The sequence below is a fragment of the Eleutherodactylus coqui genome, chromosome 5 (assembly GCF_035609145.1).
Source record: "Eleutherodactylus coqui strain aEleCoq1 chromosome 5, aEleCoq1.hap1, whole genome shotgun sequence".
In the NCBI taxonomy this organism is placed as follows: domain Eukaryota; kingdom Metazoa; phylum Chordata; class Amphibia; order Anura; family Eleutherodactylidae; genus Eleutherodactylus; species Eleutherodactylus coqui.
This window is the reverse complement of record NC_089841.1, coordinates 254300695-254313146: the sequence shown is the minus strand read 5'-3', so window position 1 is coordinate 254313146 and position 12452 is coordinate 254300695. Positions and strand designations below refer to the sequence as shown.

General features: G+C 45.1%; 1 protein-coding gene across 2 annotated transcripts in view; it reads left to right on the top strand.

Annotated features, from left to right (window-relative positions):
- MAU2 (MAU2 sister chromatid cohesion factor) overlaps positions 1–12452 on the top strand; it is a 46650-nt gene that overhangs the window by 18093 nt on the left and 16105 nt on the right. For both annotated transcript variants that reach the window (XM_066604526.1, XM_066604525.1), the window contains exons 10-16: positions 479–582; positions 664–741; positions 3490–3555; positions 3839–3922; positions 5978–6027; positions 9398–9475; positions 11511–11622. In XM_066604526.1, the coding sequence (XP_066460623.1) occupies positions 479–582; positions 664–741; positions 3490–3555; positions 3839–3922; positions 5978–6027; positions 9398–9475; positions 11511–11622 (572 nt within the window). The remainder of the gene's footprint in view (positions 1–478; positions 583–663; positions 742–3489; positions 3556–3838; positions 3923–5977; positions 6028–9397; positions 9476–11510; positions 11623–12452) is intronic.

Here is a 12452-nt window from a genome sequence, read left to right as displayed (position 1 = left end):
GTTATAGTAGAACCCCCAGCGGACTAATTGGCAGCCCTAATACTGGAATACAGAGCTGTGTGCACCAGACCTAACTGTAAATCATGATAGTGGTAGTCATAGTAGAGGAACAGCTGCTTTTACTCTGATATCAAACAAGAATCATTTTAAAGCTGTATTCAATAGCTGAATTGCACCCATGTCTAAGTGCAATGAAGACTCCTTTTCCCTTTTAGAGAAGTATTAGCAACTACCTCATAGGGCTTTTTCGCCTTTTGTGGATTGATACCATCTTGCTTTTACTAGTGATGCCTCATACACCCTTTGTTCATAGACACGTCTAGCTAAACCAATCTACCACAATAGGTGGCGATGCTCCGGGCTGCTGTCCTCTGTACAGCTCGGCCCCTTCTTGTTCAGGTACTAGATGACATTGCAGCAATGCACCGCAGGCCTCCCAGGTTGTTTGCATCTTCACCTTTCTGTTTTCCCATTGCAGTGCTGGATAGCAGCCCGATATTGTCGTCCTTCCAAGTAATTCTACTAGAGCACATAATTATGTGCCGTCTGGTCACGGGCCACAAAGCCACAGCCTTACAAGAGGTAAAGGATGAAATGAAGGAGCTCGCAATCATGTAGGAACTGACAAGTTTATCACAGCTGCTTCACTTCTTTTTCTCTTAGATCTCTCAAGTCTGTCAATTATGTCAGCAGTCACCCAGGCTTTTTTCTAACCATGCAGCCCAACTTCACACTCTGCTGGTAAGTACTGACGACTTACATGTATGATTTCTTTTTAAAGTGATATAGAGGGAATATCTGGGGCTTTAAGGGAGTGTCAGCTACTTTTAGCCCGATGAGCTAAACTTATAGACTGAAAGTAGGTGATCCGAGGAGTCCGTGGATGTAAGTTTTATATGTCCCTCCCCCATCGTTCCCCAAGAGTCAGCTCTGCAAGTCACCGATCAATGAATTGAGGATTGCTGCTAAATAAGCCTGCCCATATAAAATTATAGAACAGACGGACTAGTTAGCAACACTACTCAATGCATTGAGTGGCGGCTTTGAGTGCTCACTCCGTGGGAACAACGGGAGAGGTGCAAGTCTAAAACTTGCATCCCCAGACTCTACGAGTGACCTACTTTCAGTCCATAAGCTTAGCTTATAGGCTAAAAGTGGTAAATGCTCGCTTTTAAATGCACTTAACCCCTTAAGGACCCGGCCCTTCCAGCCCCCCCCCCCCCCTATTTTGTCTTTTCTCCTGCTTTCAAAAAATCATAACTGTCTTATTTATCCAACAGCATAGGACTATTTGAGGACTTGTTGTTGTTTGTGGGACAAGTTGTGTTTTTCAGTGGTACTATTTAAAGGGGTTGTCCCGCAAAAGCAAGTGGGGGTATACACTTCTGTATGGCCATATTAATGCACTTTGTAATATACATCGTGCATTAATTATGAGCCATACAGAAGTTATTCACTTACCTGCTCCGTTGCTGGCGTCCCCGTCTCCATGGTGCCGTCTAATTTCAGCGTCTAATCTCCCGATTAGACGCGCTTGCGCAGTCCGGTCTTCTCCCTTCTGAATGGGGCCGCTTGTGCTGGAGAGCTGCTCCTCGTAGCTCCGCCCCGTCACGTGTGCCGATTCCAGCCAATCAGGAGGCTGGAATCGGCAATGGAACGCACAGAGCCCACGGTGCACCATGGGAGAAGACCTGCGGTCCACCGTGGGTGAAGATCCCAGCGGCCATCTTCGCAAGGTAAGTAAGAAGTCACCGGAGCGCGGGGATTCGGGTAAGTACTATCCGTTTTTGTTTTTTTTTTAAAGCCCTGCATCGGGTTTGTCTCACGCCGAACGGGGGGGGGCTATTGAAAAAAAAAAAAAAAAAACAGTTTCGGCGCGGGACAACCCCTTTAATGGACCACATAATTTACTAGAAAACTTTAAGAAAAAAAAAATTCTAAGTTGAGAGAAATGGAAAGAAAAAAAAACATAATTCCTCCATCTTTGGGTGGGTCTTGTTTCTACATACAGCATACACTTCAGCAAAAACGAGAACTTTATTTTATGGGTTAGTAAGATTACCACACTATAAAATTTATATAGTTTTTTCTTTTTGTTGTACTACTTTAAAAAAAAAAATGACATTTTCTGCCGCCATCCTCAGACCGCTGTAGCTGTGTAAGTCCTGGAGTGTTACGGGGGGAAGTAAGTTGGTCTGCTTAATTGTAGAATTAGGCTGGGTTTCCATATGTTGTGTTTTATGGCCGAGCCAAATACAACTGGTGACAAAGTTGTGTCCTTTGCATGCAGCATTTTTCTCTTATGCTGGATATCATCTGGCATCACAAATGATGCCGCAGGACACGAATCTGCATGTTGGGGAAAAAAAGCCATTGGCCCCTAAATAAACACACCAAAAGTGAAGACCTCTGATGTAGCTTTAACAACTAGAGCTGCAGGCAGACAGTTTTGTCCTAAGAGCGCTGCTTGTGAAGCCGTCCTTGGTCTTCCCTTTCATAGAGCGAATAGCAGTTTTCAGATCACCTCACTTCCCCAAAACAGGAATAAAATTTAAGGCTAAACTTAGTTTCATCACTAAGGAGTTAAAATGCACTTGAGGTACCTGAGTTTTGCATCCACTATATTTGAGCCATGAATTAAAATCTGCAATGAGGGGAATTATCGCGATGGTTCTTCCCACTTTGGGGTGAATGCACACGGGCAGATTTGAATTGTGGAAGCCGGAGTGGGCGACCGCCTTCGATCCCGCAGCAAATACCGCCCATAGCATGCAAAGCAAAAATGAGTCTTTACGCACACAAGCAGAAACCAATTGCAGTTTCTGCTCACGGATGAAAAATCACAGCATCCTCCATTTTTCTGCGGATTCTGCACAGACGGCTTTCATTGAAGGCAATGGAAGCCGTCCGACCCACAGCTCAATTGCGGACGGGCCGCGGATTTCACAAGAAAAGCAGGAGTCTAAAAACAAAACAAAAATTGTACTGCGCATGTCCGACTGCGAGCTGTGCGGACCATGTGCAGTACAGGGAAAAAAGAAGAAAATACAGGTTTGTGCGGGTGCTGGCCAGGCTTATGGTCGGATTCCGCTGTGGGCTCCCGCATGCAGAGTCCGACCTGCTTGTGTGCAGCCGGCCTTAGGCTTAGGAATATTCTGCCGCGGGGAAGGAGAGGGGAGCACTACAAAGTCTCCGCGATGGGCCTATATTAATGACAGGCTCACCGCGGAGAATCGCAGCATGCCACAATTTTAATCACGCAAGCAAAAAATCGCTATGATTCTCCACTTCTGGACGTCGGGCTGCGCTTTCCATAGTTCTCCTATGGAAAGCGTGTCATGCGAGCTCTGTGTGCGATTTATTGCCGCGGATCTCACAATGACAACTCGCCTGTGGACAGCCAGCCTTAATGTGACTATTAGGGGTAAATATGACCAGTTATTAATCCGTACTTCTGATGAATCCCATGATTGTTTTTGTTGTACTCAGGGTTTATACTGTATCTCGGTGAACTGCATGGACAACGCGGAGGCGCAGTTCACAACAGCACTGAGGGTGAGTCTTACAGCTTCTTACATGTGTTATCTTCTAAAGTTTCTTTAGATCCTTTCTCTGCCTCCAAACTTTCACAAAGGCACAAACAGGTTGTGGAAAGACCTGCCTGTGGCATAATGTGGCATTAATTGCCTGTGGGCCCACATGGCAGATGTGTAGTGCAGCCTATAGACACAACATTGCCATGTGCATAGCTGTGCTTTGTACGAGCACCAGAATGAGTAGCCTGAGGTGTGTACAATATATACGATGCATTTCATGTAAGGACTACATCTCTTCACAGCTCACCACACACCAGGAGTTATGGACATTTATAGTGACAAACCTGGCAAGTGTTTATATTCGGGAAGGAAACCGACATCAAGAGGTGAGTAGTCATAGCAATAACGCACATATATACCAACCTTTTAGCCTTTATGGACTACTGTATTTTGCTACATTGTATGTAATACTTGCAGTAAGGCTACCTTCACACTAGCGCTTTTTTAAATGGTCCAGTTTTATTAAAAGCGGAAAACTGAAGTGAAATGGAAAACATCTGTAGGTTTTCTGCTTGCATCCGTTTATCAGCATTTAATTGTTGGTGCCTCTTCAATGAATGTGGCTCAGTGGTTACCACTGTTACATTGCTGCGCTGGGGGCCTAAGCTCAGATTGGACCAAAGACAACATCTGCATGGACTTTGTTCTCTTTGTGTCACTTCTTATCCCCCAGAGACGGAAGAACAGGCATGGTGGCTCAGTCATTGGCACTGCTGCCTTGCACCGCTGGAGTTGTAGGTTCATCTCTGACCATGGGTGATGGCTGGGTGGAGTTTTTCAAAGTTGGTGTTACCCTTGATGAGATTTGAACCTAGGACCTCAGCAACACAAGGCAACAGTGCTAATCACTGAGCCGCATTCATTGAAGTACCACCATCACCACCTCCGTGACCTAAAACACGGATTGTCTTCATGTTCCATGTGTGTACAGTGCAATAAAAAAAGGACCCGTTGTGTTTCCAAAGCTAAACCATAGCGCAGCCGCAGTGTAAGGAAATGGAGACGGAAAATACAGAGAATGAAGACCATCCGCTTCAATGCACTTCTGTGGGCTTGAAAATTAAAATGTTTTTCTTTCGGTTTTGCTGTTCTCATGGTGGAATAGCGACACAGAAATTAAACAGCCAGTGTGACCGAGCCCTCCGTGCTGGCATTATGGTGCGGCTGGATGTGGATAAGCTGGTTTTAGGCTTTAGGGGACTCTTTTATTATACTCCTCTACAGAACAGTGCTGCCCATAGGTAACATGAGTACTATAGCTCGCTGCTCTCTCTTCCTCCACAGCCCCTGCATGCACTTCATGAACACAACTACCTATGTCCGCTGACGAGTGGATGCCTGATGTATTACAAGACATATAATAGCCTTCAATGTGCGGTCACTTTGTTTGGCTCTGTTCACTCTTTTGGCTTTTTTTGTCCGGCTTCCATTGATTATTATAGTTCAGAAGAACGCGGCATGCTGCATTGTTTGGCTCAGTTAGAAAATAAAGTAATGGGGACCTGATGGTCTCATTAGAAGTCAACAGGGAAGGAAAAGTGGATGTGTCTGAACCATAACAGATGCGTCATGTCTGTTGTAAATCCTGCACAAACAAACCATGATGCCAGTGTGAACAGATCCCATTATGTTCTGGACTTTTATGGGAGTTTCGAAAACAGTGTAACAAACTCCACTCTGTGGTTCTGCAAGTCCTGGGCACTGTGTTCAGAGGACTAGAACTTGACATGAGTGAGGGTCCCAGAGGTAGGGCTTGCATCTATCAGACTTTTATGACCTATCCTATGGAAATGCCATGAAAGTCTAAGGCCTCCTGTCCACGAAGGGATCAGTAAAACACTTTGGGTCTCCCCGCAGCGTTTTACCGATGTTTGTGAACAATGGCTCTGTCGGCAGAGACTGCGTATGGCTGTGAGTGCACTGCGGCTGGCCGCATATCTCAGGGGGTTTTATATCAATACACAGTTTCTAACTGTGCATGGATCAATGCATGTCCATTGGCTCCATTCATCGCGTATCGCGCCTTTGTGCAACACACATGTAATGCGTGCTGATAACACTGTTGTGGACATGAGCCCTGAGATGGCAATACCCCATTAAGAGCTACTATGAGCTACTCGGGAGTAAGAGGTTGCCATGCTATTATTGTACAGGGGCCCTTAGCTGTCCGTTACTGACCCCTAACCCACATCTATAAGATGATACAGCAGAGCCCTGGTACCGGATCTGCAGGATCTTGCTCCAGCCTCTGATTATACATTATTCCACATTGGCCCATTACAGATACAATGGCCGGTGATGCAGACATTTCCTGTTCCCGCACTGATGAAGTATCACATGTGGAGGTACAATGTATCTAACTTGTTGTTTTTGTTTTGCAGCTTTATAGCTTACTAGAAAGAATTAACCCAGATCATAATTTCCCAGTGAGGTAAGACCTATTTACGTGTGGTTTTGTTTTTGTCCCAGAAGACGAATTCCTACCTCTATTGTACAGCGTGCCTAGTGAACACCTTTATACCATCACCTGTAAATTGTTGGTATTCTGCAGGGCCAAGCCCAGAATGGTGACACCAACTATAGCCGTTCTCCCAATGTCGCTCACCCTCTCAAGTCGCTGTACCACTGTGAATGCGGCCAAGCCTGGCCTATACTTCCCTTATTGGGTCTGGTTAGAGTTTGCTGCTCTTTTTATAAAGAGATTAGTTAAGGGTTTAACGCTTAATGGAAACTTGTCCTGGACTTTATGCTCTCCTCATTAAGGGCAGTGTAAAGCAGTGACAGACTCTGATCCCAGCAGTCTCACTAATGGGGCAATGTGTTAGAGAGGTCCGACTAATCCTCTATTTACACGGGAAGGCTGTTGGCTAAAGGACTACACGAGCGCTGACGTCACCGCTAGTTGTTGGCGCTCATGCAGAGCGTTTAGGCTGAGTATCGCTCACTTCTTGCTGAGCACGGAGCGTTTACTCGCTGCGAGAAGTGAGTGAACCAGCGATTGTTTTTATGCTGGTGGAAAGTGGGCGACAAAACAAATAGTAAGCGATTCATTGCATTTAGATGGAACGATTATCATGCATTTTCGTTTGAACGATTTTTATGCAATAACCGTACCGTGCAAATGGCTCCTTATTTATAAGGCAGCGCCCAGCTGCTGTGATTGACAGTTTTCTCGGCATGCAGTGTAATTGACTACTTGCTGTAACCCACAGTGTTTTAAGGTCCTTCTACACACCTTGATCATCAGGCAAGAACGTTCACCTGCCCAATCATTGGGCCTTATGGGTGTCACCCGATCAGCCAAAGAATGAATAAATTATCAGCAGCACCTCTCTTCGTGTGATTGGTGGTGTGCTGCCAATAACGATGACACTGTGTTGGACAGACGCATTACAACGTTCGTCCACAATGTGGCGCACATGGAGCTGTGTATAGGCCTTTTACATTTGCTATTCAGTCATGTAAGGGGCTCTTAGTGAAGGAAGTGGAAAGGACATTGGTAGTGGGACTACAAGAGCGTCAAAGCCTGTAAGTCCCTCACTGAAGAGTAGAAAACTTGCCACAGATGGATACAATGTAGTTGCAGTAATACCAAAATGTAAACTCTCTTGGGCATACCCCCATACATGTGATTGAGAGCGCTGGAACTTGGTGCCTTGTGGTCAGTTTTAGATTCCCCACTACTTCTGCTCCCCTCAATGTTTTGACCTATAAGTGAAAGACCGCTGAAATCAGCATATGGCCTCCTGCAGACGGCCGGGTCGGATCCCGCTGCGAGAATTCTCCCAATGGGATCTGACCCATGCCCCTGCAGTGATCACTGCAGCTCACCTGCTCCAGTTGGGGCATGCGCAGAGCGGAACCGGCGCGTCAGCCCTGATTTTTCTGTGAGGCACTTCACAGAAATAGGACATTGTTTCCGCGCATGTTTTCACACAGACAAATCGCGGCTGTGTGCATAGGATTGCATTACATAATGTGCAGGGGGTCTATTTGTCACTATTTTATGATGATCTCGGTGAGGACGGCATACAGTACGTCATGACAAGTGCCCCGCAGTGACTATCGTACCACCTAATGGTAGGCTCATACATGACAATAGTCATGTGGCAGTAAAAATAGATGCAGTTTTTGTTTGTTTTTGTTTTTTTTGTCCAGGCTCAAATGAAAGCAAAAACTCCTGCATTGTATTAATGAGGTGCTGGTTGTAACCACTGTCACTGCAGCAGCACAATAGCAAACAACTGTAGGTGCAGGGGGTGGACAACAATATGAAAACGCCATACGAAGTGCGTGCCTTAAAATCTGTCCTCTCAGCCAAGCAGGGGTCAAAGGGTCAGCTCAGTGCTAATGGTTAAAACCTATGCATTTCGTACGGTGTTTCCATATTTTTGTCCACCCCCTGTACCTTTTTACATTATTAGCCCCCATTCATGTGGCTGAACTTATCTGTAAGAGACTGCATGAGGCCTTATGTTGGGTTTACACGGGGGGACTGTAAAAAACACTGATGTCACCACTAAGGTTGTTGGTGCTTGTGCAGAACGTTTAGACAGGCAGGTCACCGCTGGCTTCTTGCTCCATGCTTCACCTGTCAAAACCGCTGAGCGGGCAGCGTTTACACGCAGCGTGAAGTCAGCGATCCGGCGATGATTTTTGTGCTAGTTGAAAGTAAGCGACAAACGAAATGGAAACTGATAAGCAATGTTTTTGCATTCAGACGTAACGATTGTTACGCTTTTTGGTTCATTTGGGCGAAAATTGTCCTGCGTAAACGGCCCTCCAGACTGTCTTCACATTTTCATATAGCAGATGTGGGAACTCCTATCCTTCCTGGTATGATGAGAACAGTCCTACACAGACCTTGGTTACAGAAGCGTGCTTATGGGTTAGAAGCTGTACATAGTTGTACATCCCAAGCCTCGCCCTCCAGCTGGACGTGAGAACAGGAGCTGAAGGACAACGGCTTCTGAGAGTTCTGAAGGGTTTTTGTCTTTAAGGACTTTACAGAACAGTTTTGTAATTTTTCAGTCATTCAGGAAGTAATTAACAGCTGGGGTACAAGGGAGGCCGATGCTAAACTGTGCGGTGGGGATCTTCCTGATCGCACCCTGGCAGGGACGGCTGGACAGCCGAGTGTCTCTGTCCAGATATGCTGGCTTGTTTTCCCAGCGAATGGCGAGTTGGGAGGTTCTAGCGGTAGCAAAAGGCATCAACTATTCAGTTTCAGGAACAGATACCTTTATTCTGTCGCAGCCAATGGGGTTTTCCAGGGAGAAAACTACTGATGTATCCTCAGGATAGGTCATTAATAGTTGATCGGCTGGGGTTCGTCACTCAGGATCCTGACCAATCAGCTGAGTGGACGCATGCTGTCAGCGCCACAAATACTCAGAGGTTGGAGGCGAAACAGTGGACGTCTCCGTGCTGACCTCCGTATAGTGGCTGGGGCTTGTAACTGCAGGCAGAGCTCGCGTTGATTTCAATGAGACAGCATGCGACCGCTCAGCTGATCGGTCGGGCTCTCGAGCGACGGACTCCAGCGATCAACTATTGATGACCTATCCTGAGGATACATCATCAGTAGTATTCTCCCTGGAAAACCCATTTTAATTAAAAATGTACATATCTACAATGACTGTTTTCTAAATGATCATTGGTTAAATCCTTTTATTGTATTAGTGTAGACCGATCTGGAGATGTAGCGGACTGTGCCCGCGTATGATCTGCTGATGCACCTTTCAGTAATTGTTGCTGGTTATAGCGTTCCCACCGTAACATTCTTCTGCTCTCTCCTTCAGCTCCCACTGTCTCCGTGCTGCTGCCTTCTATATACGGGGGCTCTTTTCTTTCTTTCAAGGCAGATATAATGAAGCAAAGTAAGTGGTTATTTTTTTTAAACTCAATTGACACATTTACACGCAACTTCAGGACTCGTTACTCTTTTTCCCTTGACAGAAATTCACATGGATAGGAATTTGTATACTTAAAGGAGTTGCTCCACAAAACTTACCTATAGCTGATCCATGGGGGGGGTCTGACCACTGGGACACCCCACCTATCATATGAACAGGGAGTCCCAGGTGTCCCTTAATGAATAGAGCATTCATCCCATGTACTTTTCAGGGATTATTGGAAATAGCTGAGTACAAATGCTCAACTATCAAGTGGTGGTGCACATACAAGACCTCATCGCTCCATTCATTCAGGGGCACACAAAATCCCAGTTCTCGTGATCAATCAGGGTCCCACTGTTCAGACCCCCGCTAAGCAACTACTTACCACCTATCCTGTGCATGGGTGACAAAAGATGGTGTCCCACAAAACTAGCTGAAGGGTTCTTCAATCTTCTTGTATATATTTTTGTACCGTCCAACATTCCCTTTGTGCATTCTATACTGTGTGCAGCAGACGCCTACACAAGATGGACATGTTATACAATATCTGGAATGGCAGGAGATCTAACACCCTTTTATACGACCTTTACTCCTGCTGCCTATACACCTGACAAAATTCCCAGGTCTGGAGTGTGTGGTATATAAGGGTCTTATACTACGCCAGTCTGCACCAAGGGGTAACGGACTACTCCATAAAGGGGGTGAAATTATGTACCTAAGGGCCCTGATTTAAGTGCAGAACCTGGGAAGAGCCCAGGAAATTAAAATCTCCTGGCTACTAAAGGTAGCCTGGAGCAGTGACCGAGGGCCACGGTGAGCGGTCTCCGGTCACATGATCGCCATCACGTACAAGATAAAACAGTTTGATGCTCCTTTTGGTTTGGGCCCCGTTGTGCCTACGCACATAATGTAAGGGCCATAATAGGTATGTTTCTGAAAACAGGACAAACAGGGGGATCCGTTTTGGAGAGCAAGCTTTCATTCATGTGTGTGCTGTACAAAAAGAAAAAACTTCTTAAAATGACACAATTGCCCAAAAAAATGAATATTGTAATTTTTTGCTTCTGCTTTGCTTTAATTCATTCAAAAACTGTGGAGTCCAAATGCGCAGTACACCCCTAGATGAATTCATTAAGGGGTCTAGTTTTCAAAATGGGGTCATTTGTGGGGGCTTGTCGTTTTGGCCACTCAAGGGCTCTTTAAGTGGGCTATGGAGCCTACATCACCTTCAAGCAAGATCTCTGTTCTGAATGCCACTGGATGCTCCTTTCGGTTTGGGCCTCGTTGTGCATACGGACATAAGATTAGGGCCACAGTGGGTATGTTTATGAAAACAGGACAAACGGGGATCCAATTTGGGGTGAAAATCCTCATCATGTGCTCTAAAAAAAAACAGTCTTTAAAATGACATATTTGCAAAAATATGAAATTTTATTTTTCTCCTCTAAATTACATTAACTTCTGAAAAACTGTGAGGGTCAAAAAACTCCTGACCCCCTCAGTGAATACATTAAGGGGTGTAGCTTTTAAAATGGGGTCATTTGAGGGGGTATCTATCATTCTGACACCCATGAGCCTTTCCAATCTTGGCTTAGTGCAGGAAAACAAAATGTTTCTCAATGTTAATAATGTTAAATTTTTACTTCTAAATGGTTAAAAAAACACTGAAGTTTTTCCGATGTGCTTCCAGGGTAAAGTAAACCGATGGAAATATATATCTTATCAAAAATTTGTACAGTATGTTTGCACATATTTGAGATATTACAGTTGAAATTGTGAAAAAAGACCTTTTTTCCCCCACAATTTTCCGAATTTTGGCGCTATTAATATATATACACAAATTCCATCAGTCTATTTTTACCAGCTAAATGAAGTACAACATGTGGCTAAACAATGTCAGAATCACTTGGATATGCAAAACCTTTATGGAGTTATTCCATGTTATTAAAGTGACATATGTCGGATTTCCAAAATTTGGCTTGGTCATTAAGGGGTTAATTGCTTCTCTGCATTACAGGCGATTTCTACGAGAAACTTTAAAGATGTCAAATGCTGAAGATCTGAATCGACTAACCGCGTGCTCACTGGTGCTTCTTGGCCACATCTTCTACGTACTGGGAAATCACAGGGTAAGAGGAGACTGGAGGATTTTCTCTACATGGATTGTGGAACTTTTTCCTTTGAACCTTAAGGTGCTCTTACACGGCGCAATTATCACATGAGCGAAAGCGAACGATAATCGTTCAGTCTAAACGCAACTAAACAACGAAGATTACCATTCAGTTTTCATTGCCTCGTTCACTTAGCGTTCAGTCCTCTATCACTTATACAGTGAATGTGAAAGATTGAATGATTTCTTGTTTGAATGAGCCAACGATGTATCTGCCTGTCCAAACAGACTGCATAAGTGAATGAGCCAACGATGTATCTGCCTGTCCAAACAGACTGCATAAGTGAATGAGCCAACGATGTATCTGCCTGTCCAAACAGACTGCATAAGTGAATGAGCCAACGATGTATCGGCCTGTCCAAACAGACTGCATAAGTGAATGAGCCAACGATGTATCGGCCTGTCCAAACAGACTGCATAAGTGAATGAGCCAACGATGTATCGGCCTGTCCAAACAGACTGCATAAGTGAATGAGCCAACGATGTATCGGCCTGTCCAAACAGACTGCATAAGTGAATGAGCCAACGATGTATCGGCCTGTCCAAACAGACTGCATAAGTGAATGAGCCAACGATGTATCGGCCTGTCCAAACAGACTGCATAAGTGAATGAGCCAACGATGTATCGGCCTGTCCAAACAGACTGCATAAGTGAATGAGCCAACGATGTATCGGCCTGTCCAAACAGACTGCATAAGTGAATGAGCCAACGATGTATCGGCCTGTCCAAACAGACTGCATAAGTGAATGAGCCAACGATGTATCGGCCTGTCCAAACAGACTGCATAA